Source organism: Diospyros lotus, chromosome 9, assembly GCF_014633365.1.
Source record: "Diospyros lotus cultivar Yz01 chromosome 9, ASM1463336v1, whole genome shotgun sequence".
In the NCBI taxonomy this organism is placed as follows: Eukaryota; Viridiplantae; Streptophyta; class Magnoliopsida; order Ericales; family Ebenaceae; genus Diospyros; species Diospyros lotus.
The window spans coordinates 34661399-34675605 of NC_068346.1; the positions used below are offsets into that span (position 1 = coordinate 34661399).

Sequence of the window (14207 nt, forward strand, 5' to 3'; positions counted from 1 at the left end):
GATTTGCAAATTTAATTGTTACATTTTTTCATTAAAAGTTGATGAAAATAATTAGAAGCTAAGGAAAAGAAACAAACAACCAAAAGTGAAAATGAAAACCCAAAAACATTGGATGTAGAGAGAGGCTTTTATTATTGGGGTGATCAAATTTTAATTAGATCTTTCGATTCTAATACTAAATCAGTCTAGTCTGATCCGATCTTAATTCGATTTCATATTTATCTCTGAATAAATAATAATAATAATAATAAAGGGAAAGAAATCCACAATGAAACCCACCTGTCAAGAAGCTGCAACTAAACAAAGATTTGTATTCAGTGTTATTATTATTAGAATAGGAGTGATGAACATGGCAGTGCTTTGCTGTCTGGTCTGTGTTTTTAAGGACACAAAAAGTTATTAATGGTCAAATAATGTAAACCCATAACATAAATGACTAAGTTATGAAACATCTTTCATGGATCCATTTCATTCTCTCCATTGCCAGATGTAACTAAGGATAAACAAAATAACAGAAAAGAAGAGAGAGAGAATGAAAGCCCACTAGAGTATTTGATTGAGTCAGTCATGAGAGTTGAACCACCCATCTTATCATCTGTCAGCAAGCTCGTCAATGATAAATGGGTCCAAGGGGATAAAAAGGCAATGACATTTGGTGTCCCACTTGGCTTGTCACATTTGAAATAATTTTGAGCCATTTGAGGGTCAGTGTCGGGCCTTCTATGAACCATTTAAATTATCAAATAATCAAACGGCAATCTAGAGGACACTTTCAATCACTAGTTGGATGTCTACCTGACCACATATATAAAGAGATGGTCCTTTTAATATGAAGTAATGCCACCAATTTACAACCTGCAGGTTCTATATCTATATGGTCTACGCATCCTGTTGAGCACCCAAGACATGACATGGCCATAAGAGAACAAAAAAGCCCTGGGTGTTTACTTCTAAGGTGGTTCACTAAACCACAATAAAGCAACCACTACCACTACTACTACTGTAACCACTGTTCTTCTATGCTACAAAAGAGAACCACGATGATGATGAGAGTGAGACCCTCCCCTCCTCTCCTCTCCCATCTTCTATCTAAGCTTTGGCCTCTTGGGGGCAGCCCTACTGGGACCAGCTCGAGACTTCCCAAAAGCCTTGGCTTTCCTTCGCCTCCTTTCATCGTCGCTCTCCAATTCATTCGCTTTCTCCCTGTCGGCATTACTGGCTTCCCTCTCCAACTCTTCCCATGTCTTGCCCTTCTCTTCCTCTGAATCTTCATCTGATTCCTCTTCCTCATCCTCGGACTCCACTAGCGATGCACTGTCAGAATCATCATCCTCCGACTCTGACTCAGGCTCCACATCTGATGGCTCGTAACCTCGGTCGGACTCCTCTGTGTTCTCGGACTCCTCTGAGTCACTAGCTTCTAAGTTCAAGAACTCCCATCCCCCCTCCTCGATGAACCCCTGTGGATCTTCAGTGATTGTTTTCAGTATGGAGTTCCAGTTCATATTCAGTCTGCTTTCGTAATATTTGAGGTCGGTTGCATCAAGCCACTCTTTGATGCCATCAAGTGCTGTAGAAGGAATAGAATCAATTCGCAGCACATTGCGTTTGAAGTCCTTGAATACGACAGCCATGTCAAAGTTCTTCTGCCCAAGACCCACTCTCTCGAGGTTTACAATCTCAATCTCACTCAATGTGACCACAAGGAAAGGACTCTCTATCAGCTCAACCAAGCAGCTCGAAGTTGGGACAATGAATACTGAGGCCTTATGCGGAACTCCATGGAAGCCTAGTTCCCTCAGAGGCTGATCAAACTCGAGGTCAAGCTCTTTGAATTGAGGCTGAGCCCAGAGATCATTCACACGGTTCACGAAAGTCTGGAAATCCATGTTGATTTTATTCTTCCGTTGCCTCTCTCGTTGTTCTTCCTCAATCTCATCAGGGTCATAAGCAGATCTCTTCCCCCCTCCAAGGGTCTGGACCACATCCATCACTTCAACATAGAATTGGACATCCTTGGTTTTCTTGTTTCCAACCATTATGTGGTTGTGCAAATGGAAGTGAACAAGAGTGATCATTTCATTCTCTGCAGGTTGAAAGAAAGCATGCTTGATATTTCCATACATAATATCCACACGCTGATCTTGCCGCGAGGTTGAATACCGAAACCCGTTTGTGTGAGCTTCTAGTGCACCAGACAGCTTTCTTCCACGGCCACCAAATGGAGGACGGATCCATAGGTCAAGCAATCTTATTGGTCTAAATTTATTCCCTGCTAATACCAACTTCTCTTGAGTAACCAAAGTTGCGCGCTCAGCTCTCTCCGACTCCCTCGCCACAACATTCCGCCTAAGTGTCTTAATCAACTGTACTATTTCACTAGAATGCCTTGGATCCTTGGACCGAAAGGAGACCTCCTTCAGATATATAGACCCCTGATGCTTCAAAGAGTTTGCATCGTGAGGATTGAAAGGGGTCCCAGGAACATTAAACATTATGCGGATATAGCAAGTTCTATTCGTGTCCTGCTGGCTAGAGACCGTCTTAACAGTGGAAACATGGAAAGGGATCATGCTTCCATATATAGGTAAGAGGATGACCTCATTCTTCTGGTCAACCTGAATCTTCATTTCTCTAGGAGGGGGCACATCATCAACATTCCTGTATGCAATTAACTCGTTTGAAGTCTTTGCAGAAGCACGGTTATCTCCAGTTGCAGGATCTCCACCAGCAAGACGTCTGGCAGTTTCTTCATTCTTCTGACGAGCAAGTTCAGCCTGGTGTCGCCTTCTCTGCTCTTCCTTTGTTAACTCTTGACTGCCTGATCTTAGAGTCGCCTTGGAATATAGAGTTGTAGCAACATTGGAGTCAGCTTTCACTTTAGGCTGTTGCTCTTCTTCTTCAACTTCAACTTCATTAAAGGAATAAGCCACATCCTTAACAGCCTTAGAGCTTAGTATAGTCGCCACATCATGGCCCTTCTCAGTAACAATAACAGTGTCTGCAAGCATCAGAGAAAAATTCTGACTCTTAGGGTTCTTATTCTGTGTCTGCAAGTTCTGGAAACCAAGTGCCACATTGAAAACCATGCCTGGTTTCAACACCCGGTCATTCTTGGCATTAAGACTTAAGCCCGATTCACGAAACTCTAGACCAATCCCTGTACCTGCAGATTTTGTCAGGTTACCTACTAAATCAGGAGCATCCCTCTCAACCACAGAGAGGGCTGCCAGATGCACAGCACCAACCTTGTTCCCAGGCTTTAATGCACCAATTGCAGCTTCATGAGCTCTCAGTAGAACCTCATAAGCCTTGCTTTGTTTTGGAGTCGAATCAATTAGGAAAGTCCTAGCAACATTGGAGCAGTAACTATTGTACCGAGAACCAATAGCACATATGATCACACTGGGAGAATCATAATACAGATACTCGTCATCACTTGTAGCATTAGGTCTCAGATCAAACTTGCCACCACTCTGAATGATTGGAGGGTAACAGATATCTACATTTTCAGCCTTCAACTTCACCTTAACTTTGTAAGGCTCCATTATGGCCTTCTCAGTCTCATTCATCAGTGAAGAATGTGTGATTTTTTTCTCCTCATCAATAGCCTTCTCAAGTTTTGGAACCACAAAATTCTTCATCACGCTAGCCGTCAAATACGCAGCCTTCTTCACATTTATGATCTCTTCACTGTCCTTAAATGCAAAAAGGTCAGACAACCCATTGGTTATGTCACTCAGCTGAAGATTAGAGTTCTTCAGCTTTTCATCCCATTTCTCCAACAAATTCCCCTCTGGAACTTCTCTTTTTATATAACCAACCACAGGACCATCAGACTTCAACTGTGCGCGAATAGCCTGAAGCATAGCATCCATTTGTGCAGTCCCATCATCACTTTTTGCCTTTACATGCATGACAACTTCCAGGCCAACAGGCTCCTTAGCAGACTTTTTCACAGAATCAAGTAAAGAGGCCTTCTTCTGGCTACACAAGAAATGAATCTGCTTGTCCTGGAAAACCATTATGGTATCAGGGAATTCATAACCAAATAACCAAACGTTTAGAGCGGAAGATTTCAGGTATCTTAGATCATCTGAAGCAGGAGGTGTAGCAACTGCAAGGACATCAGAAGAGCCCCAGAGCTCAGTTTTGTGCTCCCTCCAGTGGGAATAAAGGGCCTGCAACCTTCTGTTGAAGACCTGTAAATCAATAGCGTAAGGACTCCCTGCCACAGAAACCCTCCCATTTCCAGGTGGGCCGCTCCTTTTTCTGTTTTCTGCCATGGCAGGTTTGCTGAATCCAGAGTTACTCTGCAAATACACAGCAATTAATTTACCCATCAGTGAGCCACTAAGAAAGCTTTATGAACCTCCCTCCCTCCGTTTTTTTTTTTTGCCAGTAAAATATCAATCTCATTCTTAAAAGACAGTGTATCTCACACAGCTCCCAGAAGGCTATCTATAAATGCATTTATAATATGAGAAGAAGAAGAAACAAACTATAACCCTATCTCTATTTTTTCATAAAATAATTAAAATTGATTTTTGAACATTATGCCTATTTATTTATTTATATTCAAGTCTTCAATTCTGCAGCAAGAGCGAGATCCGAAAAACCAAAGCCAAACAAAGAAACTAAAATCAACAAAAGCAGGAAGCTCATATCCTTATGATGCTATGGAAAATCCTCAAATCAAGGGCCTTCTTACAAAACTAGGGTTCCACTTTGAGTCCTGGGATATCAAAATAAAACAAAATAAACAGAAAACCTAGGTACTCAAAATCAACCAATCAATTCTTGCCCATACACAGTCCCAATCGGTTCACACTTTCGCACGTTCACGCATATTTCCAAACTCAAGAAAAACCAAGGTTTCAGGAAGTTGGGGAAACTCTGAAAACCGCACAAACCAAAGGAAAATCAGGGGCTGAACTTACATTCCTCCAAGCGGCGAGTGATATTCGAGTCGAGAAAATAAACTTTCCGAAGCCAATTAGGGTTTGGCTTCGATACGGATGCTAATGAAGACTTCTTCCAAGGGAGAGGGCTAGGGTTAGGGTTTTGAAAGCTTCGTAGAATAGAGGGAGATTGAAGTGAAAATACGACGGCAAATCAAGCTCTCACAGATAAATAAGCTTCCAAGTTTGGCATGAACATGTGATTACACTCGAAGAATCAAAGAAATTCTAGAAAGAAGAGATGAATCGAAGCCAATACGAAGAGGGAACGGTAGAGAGCCAGCGAGGGACGTCAAGAGAACGAGAGAGAGAGAGAGAGCTCCAAGAGAAGCAAATGTGCAATTGGAGCTCGAGGGCGCCCGGCACGAGCTTTTATAGGGGTGGGCAGTTACATATCAAGACCTAAAACTAATCCAAATTACAGGAATGCCACCACGCCCGCCTAGAATTTCCAAAAAGTTGCTGGATGACGTAAGAGTTATTTGCATGGACTGAAATGCCCCTGCGATTACGCCGCCTTTGTGTCCCACGTGGGAAGTAGGGGGCTTGTCAGAGAGCTATTTTGGTAATTTGAGTTCGATGACTTGCGGTTCCGTCATTTGAGACTGCCAGCTCGGTCGGGTTGGTGGCGCAGCATTGTCATGGGATTTTACGTTTTTAGCCTTTCCCGTTTGAAATGGAAGGTTAATTTAACGGCTTGCTTAACAATGGCGGGAAACCACATACCTCACAGATTTTATCTATAATTAATTCTTATATGTTTCAAAATAAATTATTATTATTCCCGAGACACATCCAGCTTACGTGATTGAGTCATGATAAGTTAGAATTTATACTAATAAATCATGAGTTTGATTACTTGCTCTACATAATACAATTTATTTTTTCTATCGAAATCTAAAATACAAAATTGTCGAAAGACATAATTTTAAAATAAATTATTAATAATATTAATAATATACGATAAAATTTTACTTATGCACTTGAATTACATTGCTACAAGTTCGATTTACTATCTTATAAATTTGAGGTTTGTCAAATTTAATTATATTAAGTGTTATTAATTTATTAATTTTACGTAAATATTTTAAAATATATTTCATAAAAACTTATTATGAATAATTAAAATTCATTGCAATTCGAAGACTTATTTTAGAACAAAAATATATTGTCATTAAGCTAATATCTCCACATAATATTAATTGATCCTAATCGTAATTAAGTCATCAAATACATATATATAATCTTTTGATTTTTTTTTTTTTTTTGGAGCTTAAGATAAATTGTGCATGCAAGAATTAGATGGACGAAAACATCAATGAGGTGAGTTATTGTAAGAGAGGAATTTTGTAGCTAAAGAGAAGAAAATCGAAGAAAAATTGACCAACAACTCTTTGATAAGACATGCGATATAATAACTTTATAAAAGATATGATTATAAACAAAAATAAACGAAGATATAAAATTCATGTAGTCAAAAGAAACAATGTTCTACTGCTGAGAATGTTTCTTCTTGTCATTAATCATTCTCAAGTCTAGATGAAGGAAGAGAGCTACTATGTCAAATAATTGACGACTATGGTAAAATGTACCGTATCTTTCAACATGACTTCTGCATGGAAGCTAGAGGTAGAATTCATTTAGTTGACCTTAACTAGAGTGATTAAGGGTCGCGACGCCAAAATAATATTAATACAATCAAAATGTTTACCTAACCAAGATGGATCAAATCCAAAACTGCCATTCATTCAAGAACTGTTTCAACCGTCCTGTTTCTTCTTCTCTTCATCTTTCAACTGGGAACCTTCACAGAGATCAAAAGGTACAGAAGTTGGAATCTAATACAATAGTTAGAAGCTTCCTCTGCTTCTGAACTTGCAAAGCTGCAAAACTTCTCCTTTTAGATCATACCTGAAACTGAATAAGATGCAAAAAGTATTAACAAAATTCATCACAGAGAAAGAAGCCAGCTGAAAATGGTAATGTCAAGAAGTTCCGAGCTCGAAAATGGAAACCAACAACAGGTAAAAACTAAATCCTTACAATGATAAAAGTAAGCAAGAATTCGAAGAAATGGTAGCTGATGTGTTTGTGTTTGTCGATCAACTAGCAGTAGCAGCATGAAAACTCTTTCTCAACATTAAGGTTATGAATAATGATATTTGGTCCTACTTCTTAGTTCGAAATGGTAGTCTGCATGAAATTTCTTAAGTGCCCTTGCATTGGTTTGAACAAATCATTGTAATTATTAAAACCGATGCAAGGACGTTTTAGACTTTCCATGCAGGAGGACTATCATTTTGGACTAAGAAGTAGGACTAAATAGCATTGTCCGGATGGTATATGTATATATATATCTGTGAGTACGATCACTTTCTCAAGGAACTAAAGGCGACTTTAACCATGTGCCCCTATCCTTAATGGTAGAATGTGTTGTTTCCATTAGCTTAAAAGGGTGTCTCTCTTGTACAAGGCATCTTGCTTTCCATGAGGGAGGTTTGTTTTTATAGGAGGTCTTATCCTTGTTTTGCAAAAAAGTTATTTCCGCAGCTCAAGTCCATGACCTTACTATCACAAAGGAGCAACCCTACCCCTTCGATTAGCTTAGGGATGCAAATATTTGGGGAACACAATGGAACAGCAAAAGAACTACAAAAAGTGTGAGTATTTTTGAAATAGAAATCAAGTCTATATAAATGTTCAAATAAATGCAGTAATGAAATTGTTGATCACTTTCTGTGAGTACGATCACTTTCTCAGGAAAAAGAAATGTTTAGGCAAATGGAATTGAAATGAAAATTCTTTCTTTGAGCCTGCTGTAAGAAGAAGATCAAGATAAAAGGCTGGAGTGATGACAGAAACTGGAATGAGATATTCTAATATCAATTTCACCTTTCTTGCTGCTCCTGTGACAGGTAGGTCATGAATTTGAGTTTGTATAAACAGTCTCGTTGCAAAGAAGGGTAAACCCTATGTATAAAAACGACTCTCCCTGGGCCCTCACAAAGTGGAGAGCCTTGTGAACACCCTTTTTAGTCCAATCTTTCTTGCAAGTAGAAAGAAGGTAAAACACAATCATATACAGTTCATTAAAAATGTTCAACTTAAAGCGATCAACAAGAATTTGAGCACTAAGAAAGCATCAGGTTATTGACCCAATAGGAATGAACTTACAGATGATAAATATAATGACACATCTTTGTTCTGGTGAGCCACAGCAACTGATTTTGCCTCTTTTCAGTTTGACTTCTCATAAACGCTATTATATTGGGCACTTCAGCTGTTAAAAAAAAGAGACCTTTCAGTTTGAGTACAGAAAGAAGATGTTATCAGATACATCCAACTGTATTTTAATTCTATAAAGAGAAAAATCCCAAGAACAAGCAGGAATTAGAAAAAAAAAACTGAGTAGCAAATAAATGTTGGTAGGTGCATATGAGTCCTTCTACAAGAATTTGTAGCTTACAAACTTCACACTTACCTAGGCTGCATCAGTCAATGTGGCAGCACCGTAACTAAAACTGGACCACTGGCTGCTTAAGATTTTTATTCAAAAAGCTGTTGCAAGCAGCTAACATGCCCAATACTGATCTTACCAGAAAAAGAAAAGAAAAAAGGATCTCTTAGCTTCTACAGGCTGACAAAGATCAACTTAGACATTGAATATTCACTTGTAAATTAGGAGGAGTTGCTCCTAAATGGAAAACAGAATTGCTCAAAACCTAAATGGAAAGTGGTTCTTACAAACTTTCTTGGCTTCTTCATATGATCTGTACATCATCAACTTCTCTAACCAAGTTAACACATGGGTAAGGTTCATTTGCTCACAATATGTAGTTTTTCTTGAGAACTACCTATTGTCTTTTTTATTTGCTCTTACCAATTGGTTAGTCTACTATTCTAAACAAGATGAGCTGATTTGTGTTGAATGAGGGTTGAATTTTCATTGTGTTCCAGACTCGAGAGAATAGGTTTTAAGGAAATGAGCAGTTATTTCAGAAGAGGTTCCGCTTCAAGTTCTAATGCCCTAGAATAGAATCAGTATAAGCAAATACAACAATGAAACATTGGACAAGTCAAGTATGCTGACATAGATTAATAGTATTTTTCTTATGCTCTATTTGCTATAGCATACCTTAGTGTCATAAATAAGACTTTGTAATCTTAGTTCTAATGTTTTCCTGTGAAGCAGTGATGACTAAATAGCAAAACTCCTGCTTTACTTCATTTAAACAAGCATGAGTAGAGAATTGTTTCCACTGCACAGACAATTCTATAACATGGACTACTAGATTTAGAGGAATGTGAATCTTTAACCCTTTAGCTCCATTTGACATCATTGCTCAGGTTGTTACCATTTTGCTCCAAATAGAGAACAAATACAAGTCATTTGCTCTTATCCAAGTAAATAAACTTATTATTTTTTAACGAAGAAATAATTTTGTCTATATATGGAATATTCTTGTTCCATACTTTGAGCCATATAAACGGTTTGCTTAGCAAGGACAGGAGGTACTTGATCTTGACAATTTCTGGTAATTGCTTACAAAGTAGCAAATAAATAGGGTATAAAGATGATCTAATGGTTTTACTGTTTAGGGTTTCTGTTTAACTAGGATAGGGACTGAGAGCAGAGGTGTTTTATGATCTTTCAATAAAGAATTTACTTTTCCAGAGAATTTTGCTTTGTCAACATGAATGTTTCTAGCCTTACTATGTATTGGCTTAGATCTTTTGGAGGCACAAAGGAAGATGGTTTAAACTGCAGATTAGGTAATATGTGGAGACAGAAAATTAAAGAGCATCCTCTTGTAAGTTACTGGACTTGAAAACTCGCTCAATTTGATTATGAGTCATGATTTTGCCTTTAGTGTTAATGGAGATTAAAATGCTCAGTTAATTAATCCTATTTATGCAAGAACTGCATCTTCATGCTGTACTCTTGTTTTGCTCACCTACTGCCCAAACTAGTACCCAGTTACTTCATGGTTCATACTATTCATTGGAATCACTGGAGCATAGACTGACATTATTATTCTGCTTGTTTGATTTGCATATTTTTGTACTAAAACTCCTCTTTCATTTACATGTGAAAGACTTACCCACAACCTCTTAACGCAGACAATCCCAAGAAAGCAGATTAAAGTTATTTGACTCCAGCTTGGATGAGAGCACATGCTTGAATTTATTCTCTGATTGGAACATGTTTGCCTTTTCAACTGAAACCATTTATAACAAAAACTTATGGGAAAACAAATAAAATGAAAAAGCAGGACATAACTTTGCTGCTAAATGATCACAACCATAGCAATGATGTCAAATGGAGCAAAAGGTTCAACAATTCTCATTCCCCTAAATCTAGTAGTCCATGCTATAGAATCCTCTGTACGTACTACCCAAACAATTTTCTAGTTGTGTATAAAGGAAGTAAAGCAGATGTTGCAACTCTGCTACTTTGGAATCCCTGTTTGGCAGGAAAAATTTTAAATTAAACTTACAAAAATCATATTTTTTCTTCAGTAAGTAAAATATATTACCGGAAAAACGAGAAACTGACTACAAACCAAGCAGGGGCATCCTCCGCAACAAAAAGAAACAAGCAGCCTCAAACAACGAGGACACAAGACAAAACACACCCAAAACAAAAACTACATATATTTTTTCTTCCGGCCATAGAGAGCCCGCATAGCCAGGGCATATTTTTTCTTCCGCTCTCTCTTTCGCTGTTTCTTGGATTTGGGTGGAAAGTACTCAGATCCCGAACATGAACTATCTTCCTCCACAGCTCGATCTCGCTTTCCCTTCTCTTCAAGCACCATATCTGTCACAGCCACACCCCCCATCTCCTCTGAACAAACCACATCTTCAGAAGAGGGAATATCCATATCAGCCTCTAATACGGTACAGAACCGATTCGCCATCAACACTCCCGCCTCTCTCGTCGGAACAGGGGAAGACGTAGATGCATGCTCTGCAATCCTATTCAATGACGAATATGACACTTCCTGCAGAGTGCTCTCGTGTTGCCCCTTACCATGAGATGGCTTCTGGGCCGAAACGGTCGTTCTCTGAACCATCTGGGTAGGCTGAGTAGGCCCGTTTGGGCAACGGGCTAAAGCATGGCCGAAAACCCGACAGTGGGAACAAACAGACGGCATCCAGTGGTATTCCACAGGCATTCGCAACAGCTTGGGCTCCCCCGTGCTATCATCAATGCCTCGATACAAATTGATATGCCTAGGAAACTCTGAGGATACATCCATCTCTACACACACCTGAGCAAAACCGATCTGAGACCAATCCTGTGACATAGAATCCACATGAATTGGTCTTCCAAGAGCACTAGCAACCATAGCAATACCCTTCTCGTTCCATCCTTCCAAAGGAATGTTAAAAATTTTGACCCATAAGGGCAAAGACGTATGGGTAGTCTGGGAAAGATCCATGCCCACTTCCCAAATTCTCAAAATTAACGGCCGCCGAGCAAAATACCAGGGTCCCCCATCAAACACTTTCATCATATTGTCCTCACCATCAAAACGAAATCAGAAATAACCTGAGTTATTCGAAATTACCTCAATGAGACCAAAGGGTTGCCAGAATCGCCGAGCAATCGCTTGCACCACTTGGAAAGAGAGCAGTCCATCAATGAAGTAACCCACCAAAGTATTACACCAATACTGCATGCCTTTATCGATAACATCATCCGAAAAACGCACCGTGGGGCCATCTGCTGGAAAATTAATTGGTGAATTTGCCAATTTTTTGGGCATATGATGGTTGCAAGGTTCAACCAATCCAGCCCAAGAAGATTTACTTCCTCCAATGGGAATACCATGCGCAGGAAAGGATCCATCATGCACAGCCTGCTTCCTACACTCACAAAGCCCAGCTTCAGAACTGCCCAAACCCCCAGCGTTAGGCCCACCCTCTGTAGGACCCAAAGAAGCACAATATGGCTGCACACCTGGGCCACGAAAACGTGGGCTGCCATCCAATCTTCCAGCCAAGCCATGGGTATAGAGACCTGACCCATTGGGCCCCGAACAAGAATCAAGCGAACCTCTACACTCAGGCCTATAGGCCGATCACTCTTGGGGCCCACCCCGAGTTCACCCCCCAGCCCATCACGGCTTGCCCTTCCATGCATGGGCTCCACAGACCCATTCGGCCCAGCCTCCCCATAATGAACTGGAGAAGATTGAGCAATCTGTCCACTCACTGAAATCTTGCTATCATTAGGGAAATTTGATGTGATAGCATCAATCGCATCCACTGAAGGGGGAGGGAACCCCGCTGGAAAAGACGTCGGGATTGCCGCCGAAAAACTCGTACCACCCCTCACCAGATCACGCAAATCACGAGAATCCATTAACCCGCCGGCCACAGTCCCAACCGGTTCGGGCGCTCCCGGCGATCCAACCACATCCCTCTCCGACGAAGACCCCGCCACAGGATCCAAAGGCCCATATCCAACACCCAGCCCGATACCTTCATCTAAACGCTCCCCACGGTTGGGTAAGTTTAAACGGTGAGATTCATTCGCCTCTTCCTCCATTGGACCTCTTCCTGTATCACGCACCCCCACCTGTGAATCCACTTCTTGCACCAAGCTGGAATCCGGTTGCACTCAACCCGCTTTCGCACGATCCGATGAACCAGAACCATCTTCTTTGCCCGAATACCGCAGGACTCCGTCACCCCGATCACCACGGCCACAACCAGCCCCAGCCACCCTCCATCCAGACCTCGACCGGGCCTTCAAACCACCCTCCACTCCCAAAGCAACACCCCTAGATGCAGATCTCGCCGGCGATGCCGGCCGAGATCTCATCGGATCAGATCCCAAACAATTTTCTAGTTGTGTTTAAATGAAGTAAAGCAGATGTTGCAACTCTGCTACTTTGGCATCACTGTTTCACTGGAAAATTTTTGAAATTAAACTTACAAAAATCATATTTATGACATTAAGGCATCCTAGTGCTAAAGAGCAGAGCAAAAACAGTATTGGGTTATGTCGACATATTTGATTTATCCAAAGTTTCATTGTTGTATTTGCTGATTTCGTTAAACCTATTCTCTGGAACTCAACCCAAACCCATCCTTCATGCAACAGAAGTCAGCCCAACGTGATCTTGCTAAGAATAAGAGCAAACACGATAGGCGATATGTAATACTGAAGAAAGAGTTCAAAGTTTCAAATCCAGCAGAACCGGGGCAATGTACCCGCAGTTCATCGATCAAACAATCCGCAGTTGAATCATACAAATGAAAACGCGTAAATAACTATAAATCGTGAGCAAATAGACCTTACCCATATGCTCATTTGGTTAGAAATCGGCGATTGTAGCAGATCATACTGTGATCAATCAGCGCTCGATGAACGCTTGCGGCTTGCGAAACCACTTTCCTTTCGGGTTTCGAGCAGTACTGCTTCGCTCGTCAATGGGCGTTGGTTTCTGGAAAAAAAAAGGATTTTTTGGTAAATTGCACATAAACCCTTTATTGTTTGAATTATTCGTAACGAGACCTTTATAGTTTAGAATTTTGATTTTTTTCTCAAATATATCATCTAAAGATATTTTTTTGCTCAAATATTTTGTTATTGAACTAATTAAAATTTACTAACTGAATAAATGGAATAATAAAATAAAATTAAATCGAATCAACCAATTAACCCAAAAAATTAAACTAACCAATAATCGAAAAAATCGAATTCAAACCATATAGATTGAATTGAATCGATTAAATAGAAGAAACATAAAAAAAATTAAAAAAAAAATTGAAGTAGCCAAAAGAAAACATATAAAACTAAAAAAAATAACGTCATTTTATAAATATCAAAATAATTTCATTTTAAAGTTTGCTCGATTCGATTATTTTGGTTATTTCAACAAAAAAATCAAACTAAAAATTAAAAATTAATTTTTTAAAAAAAAATTAATCAAATTGAACTGATACAAGAAAAAAAGTTAATCAAACTTTTCAATTGATTCGGTTAATTCAAATAAACTAACATTTTGCTCTTTCCTAAATATATGTTGTTAGGAGTTGGATATTTTGAATTTCAATCATATTGAGTTATGATAAATTGATAAAAGAAATTAAAAAAACTATAAATAAAAAATAATAATATGTATGTAGAACTCATTTGATGATGTTTAGGAAAATAAAAAAATTCACATATGTTAAAGTGTCAGGTCACTAATGTTATGTTAAAGGTTAAAACACCTAATCAACTCAAAA

At 39.4% G+C, this 14207-nt stretch overlaps 2 protein-coding genes across 6 annotated transcripts; both read right to left on the reverse strand.

Moving 5' to 3' along the window:
• Nucleotides 1-804: 804 nt before the first annotated feature.
• On the reverse strand, nucleotides 805-5291 carry LOC127810350 (FACT complex subunit SPT16-like). Its single transcript, XM_052349781.1, has 2 exons — nucleotides 4941-5291; nucleotides 805-4313 (listed from the first exon to the last, which is right to left on the reverse strand). Exon 2 carries the CDS (start codon nucleotides 4284-4286, stop codon nucleotides 1086-1088), a length of 3201 nt encoding a protein of 1066 aa, XP_052205741.1. The 5' UTR covers nucleotides 4287-4313; nucleotides 4941-5291; the 3' UTR covers nucleotides 805-1085.
• A 1141-nt stretch (nucleotides 5292-6432) lies between these two features.
• Nucleotides 6433-13415, reverse strand: LOC127810667 (uncharacterized). 5 transcript variants are annotated; one of them, XR_008025514.1, is made up of 4 exons: nucleotides 13276-13415; nucleotides 8443-8547; nucleotides 8136-8241; nucleotides 6433-6878 (listed from the first exon to the last, which is right to left on the reverse strand). XR_008025514.1 is itself a non-coding variant. In XM_052350250.1 (2 exons), exon 2 carries the CDS (start codon nucleotides 12517-12519, stop codon nucleotides 11533-11535), a length of 987 nt encoding a protein of 328 aa, XP_052206210.1. In that variant the 5' UTR covers nucleotides 12520-12882; nucleotides 13276-13415; the 3' UTR covers nucleotides 10216-11532. The 5 variants fall into 5 exon arrangements, 2 of the variants coding, with proteins under 2 accessions (XP_052206210.1, XP_052206211.1); XR_008025513.1 differs by lacking the exon at nucleotides 8443-8547; XR_008025515.1 differs by lacking the exons at nucleotides 6433-6878; nucleotides 8443-8547 and adding an exon at nucleotides 6885-8007.
• Between the last annotated feature and the right edge of the window lie 792 nt (nucleotides 13416-14207).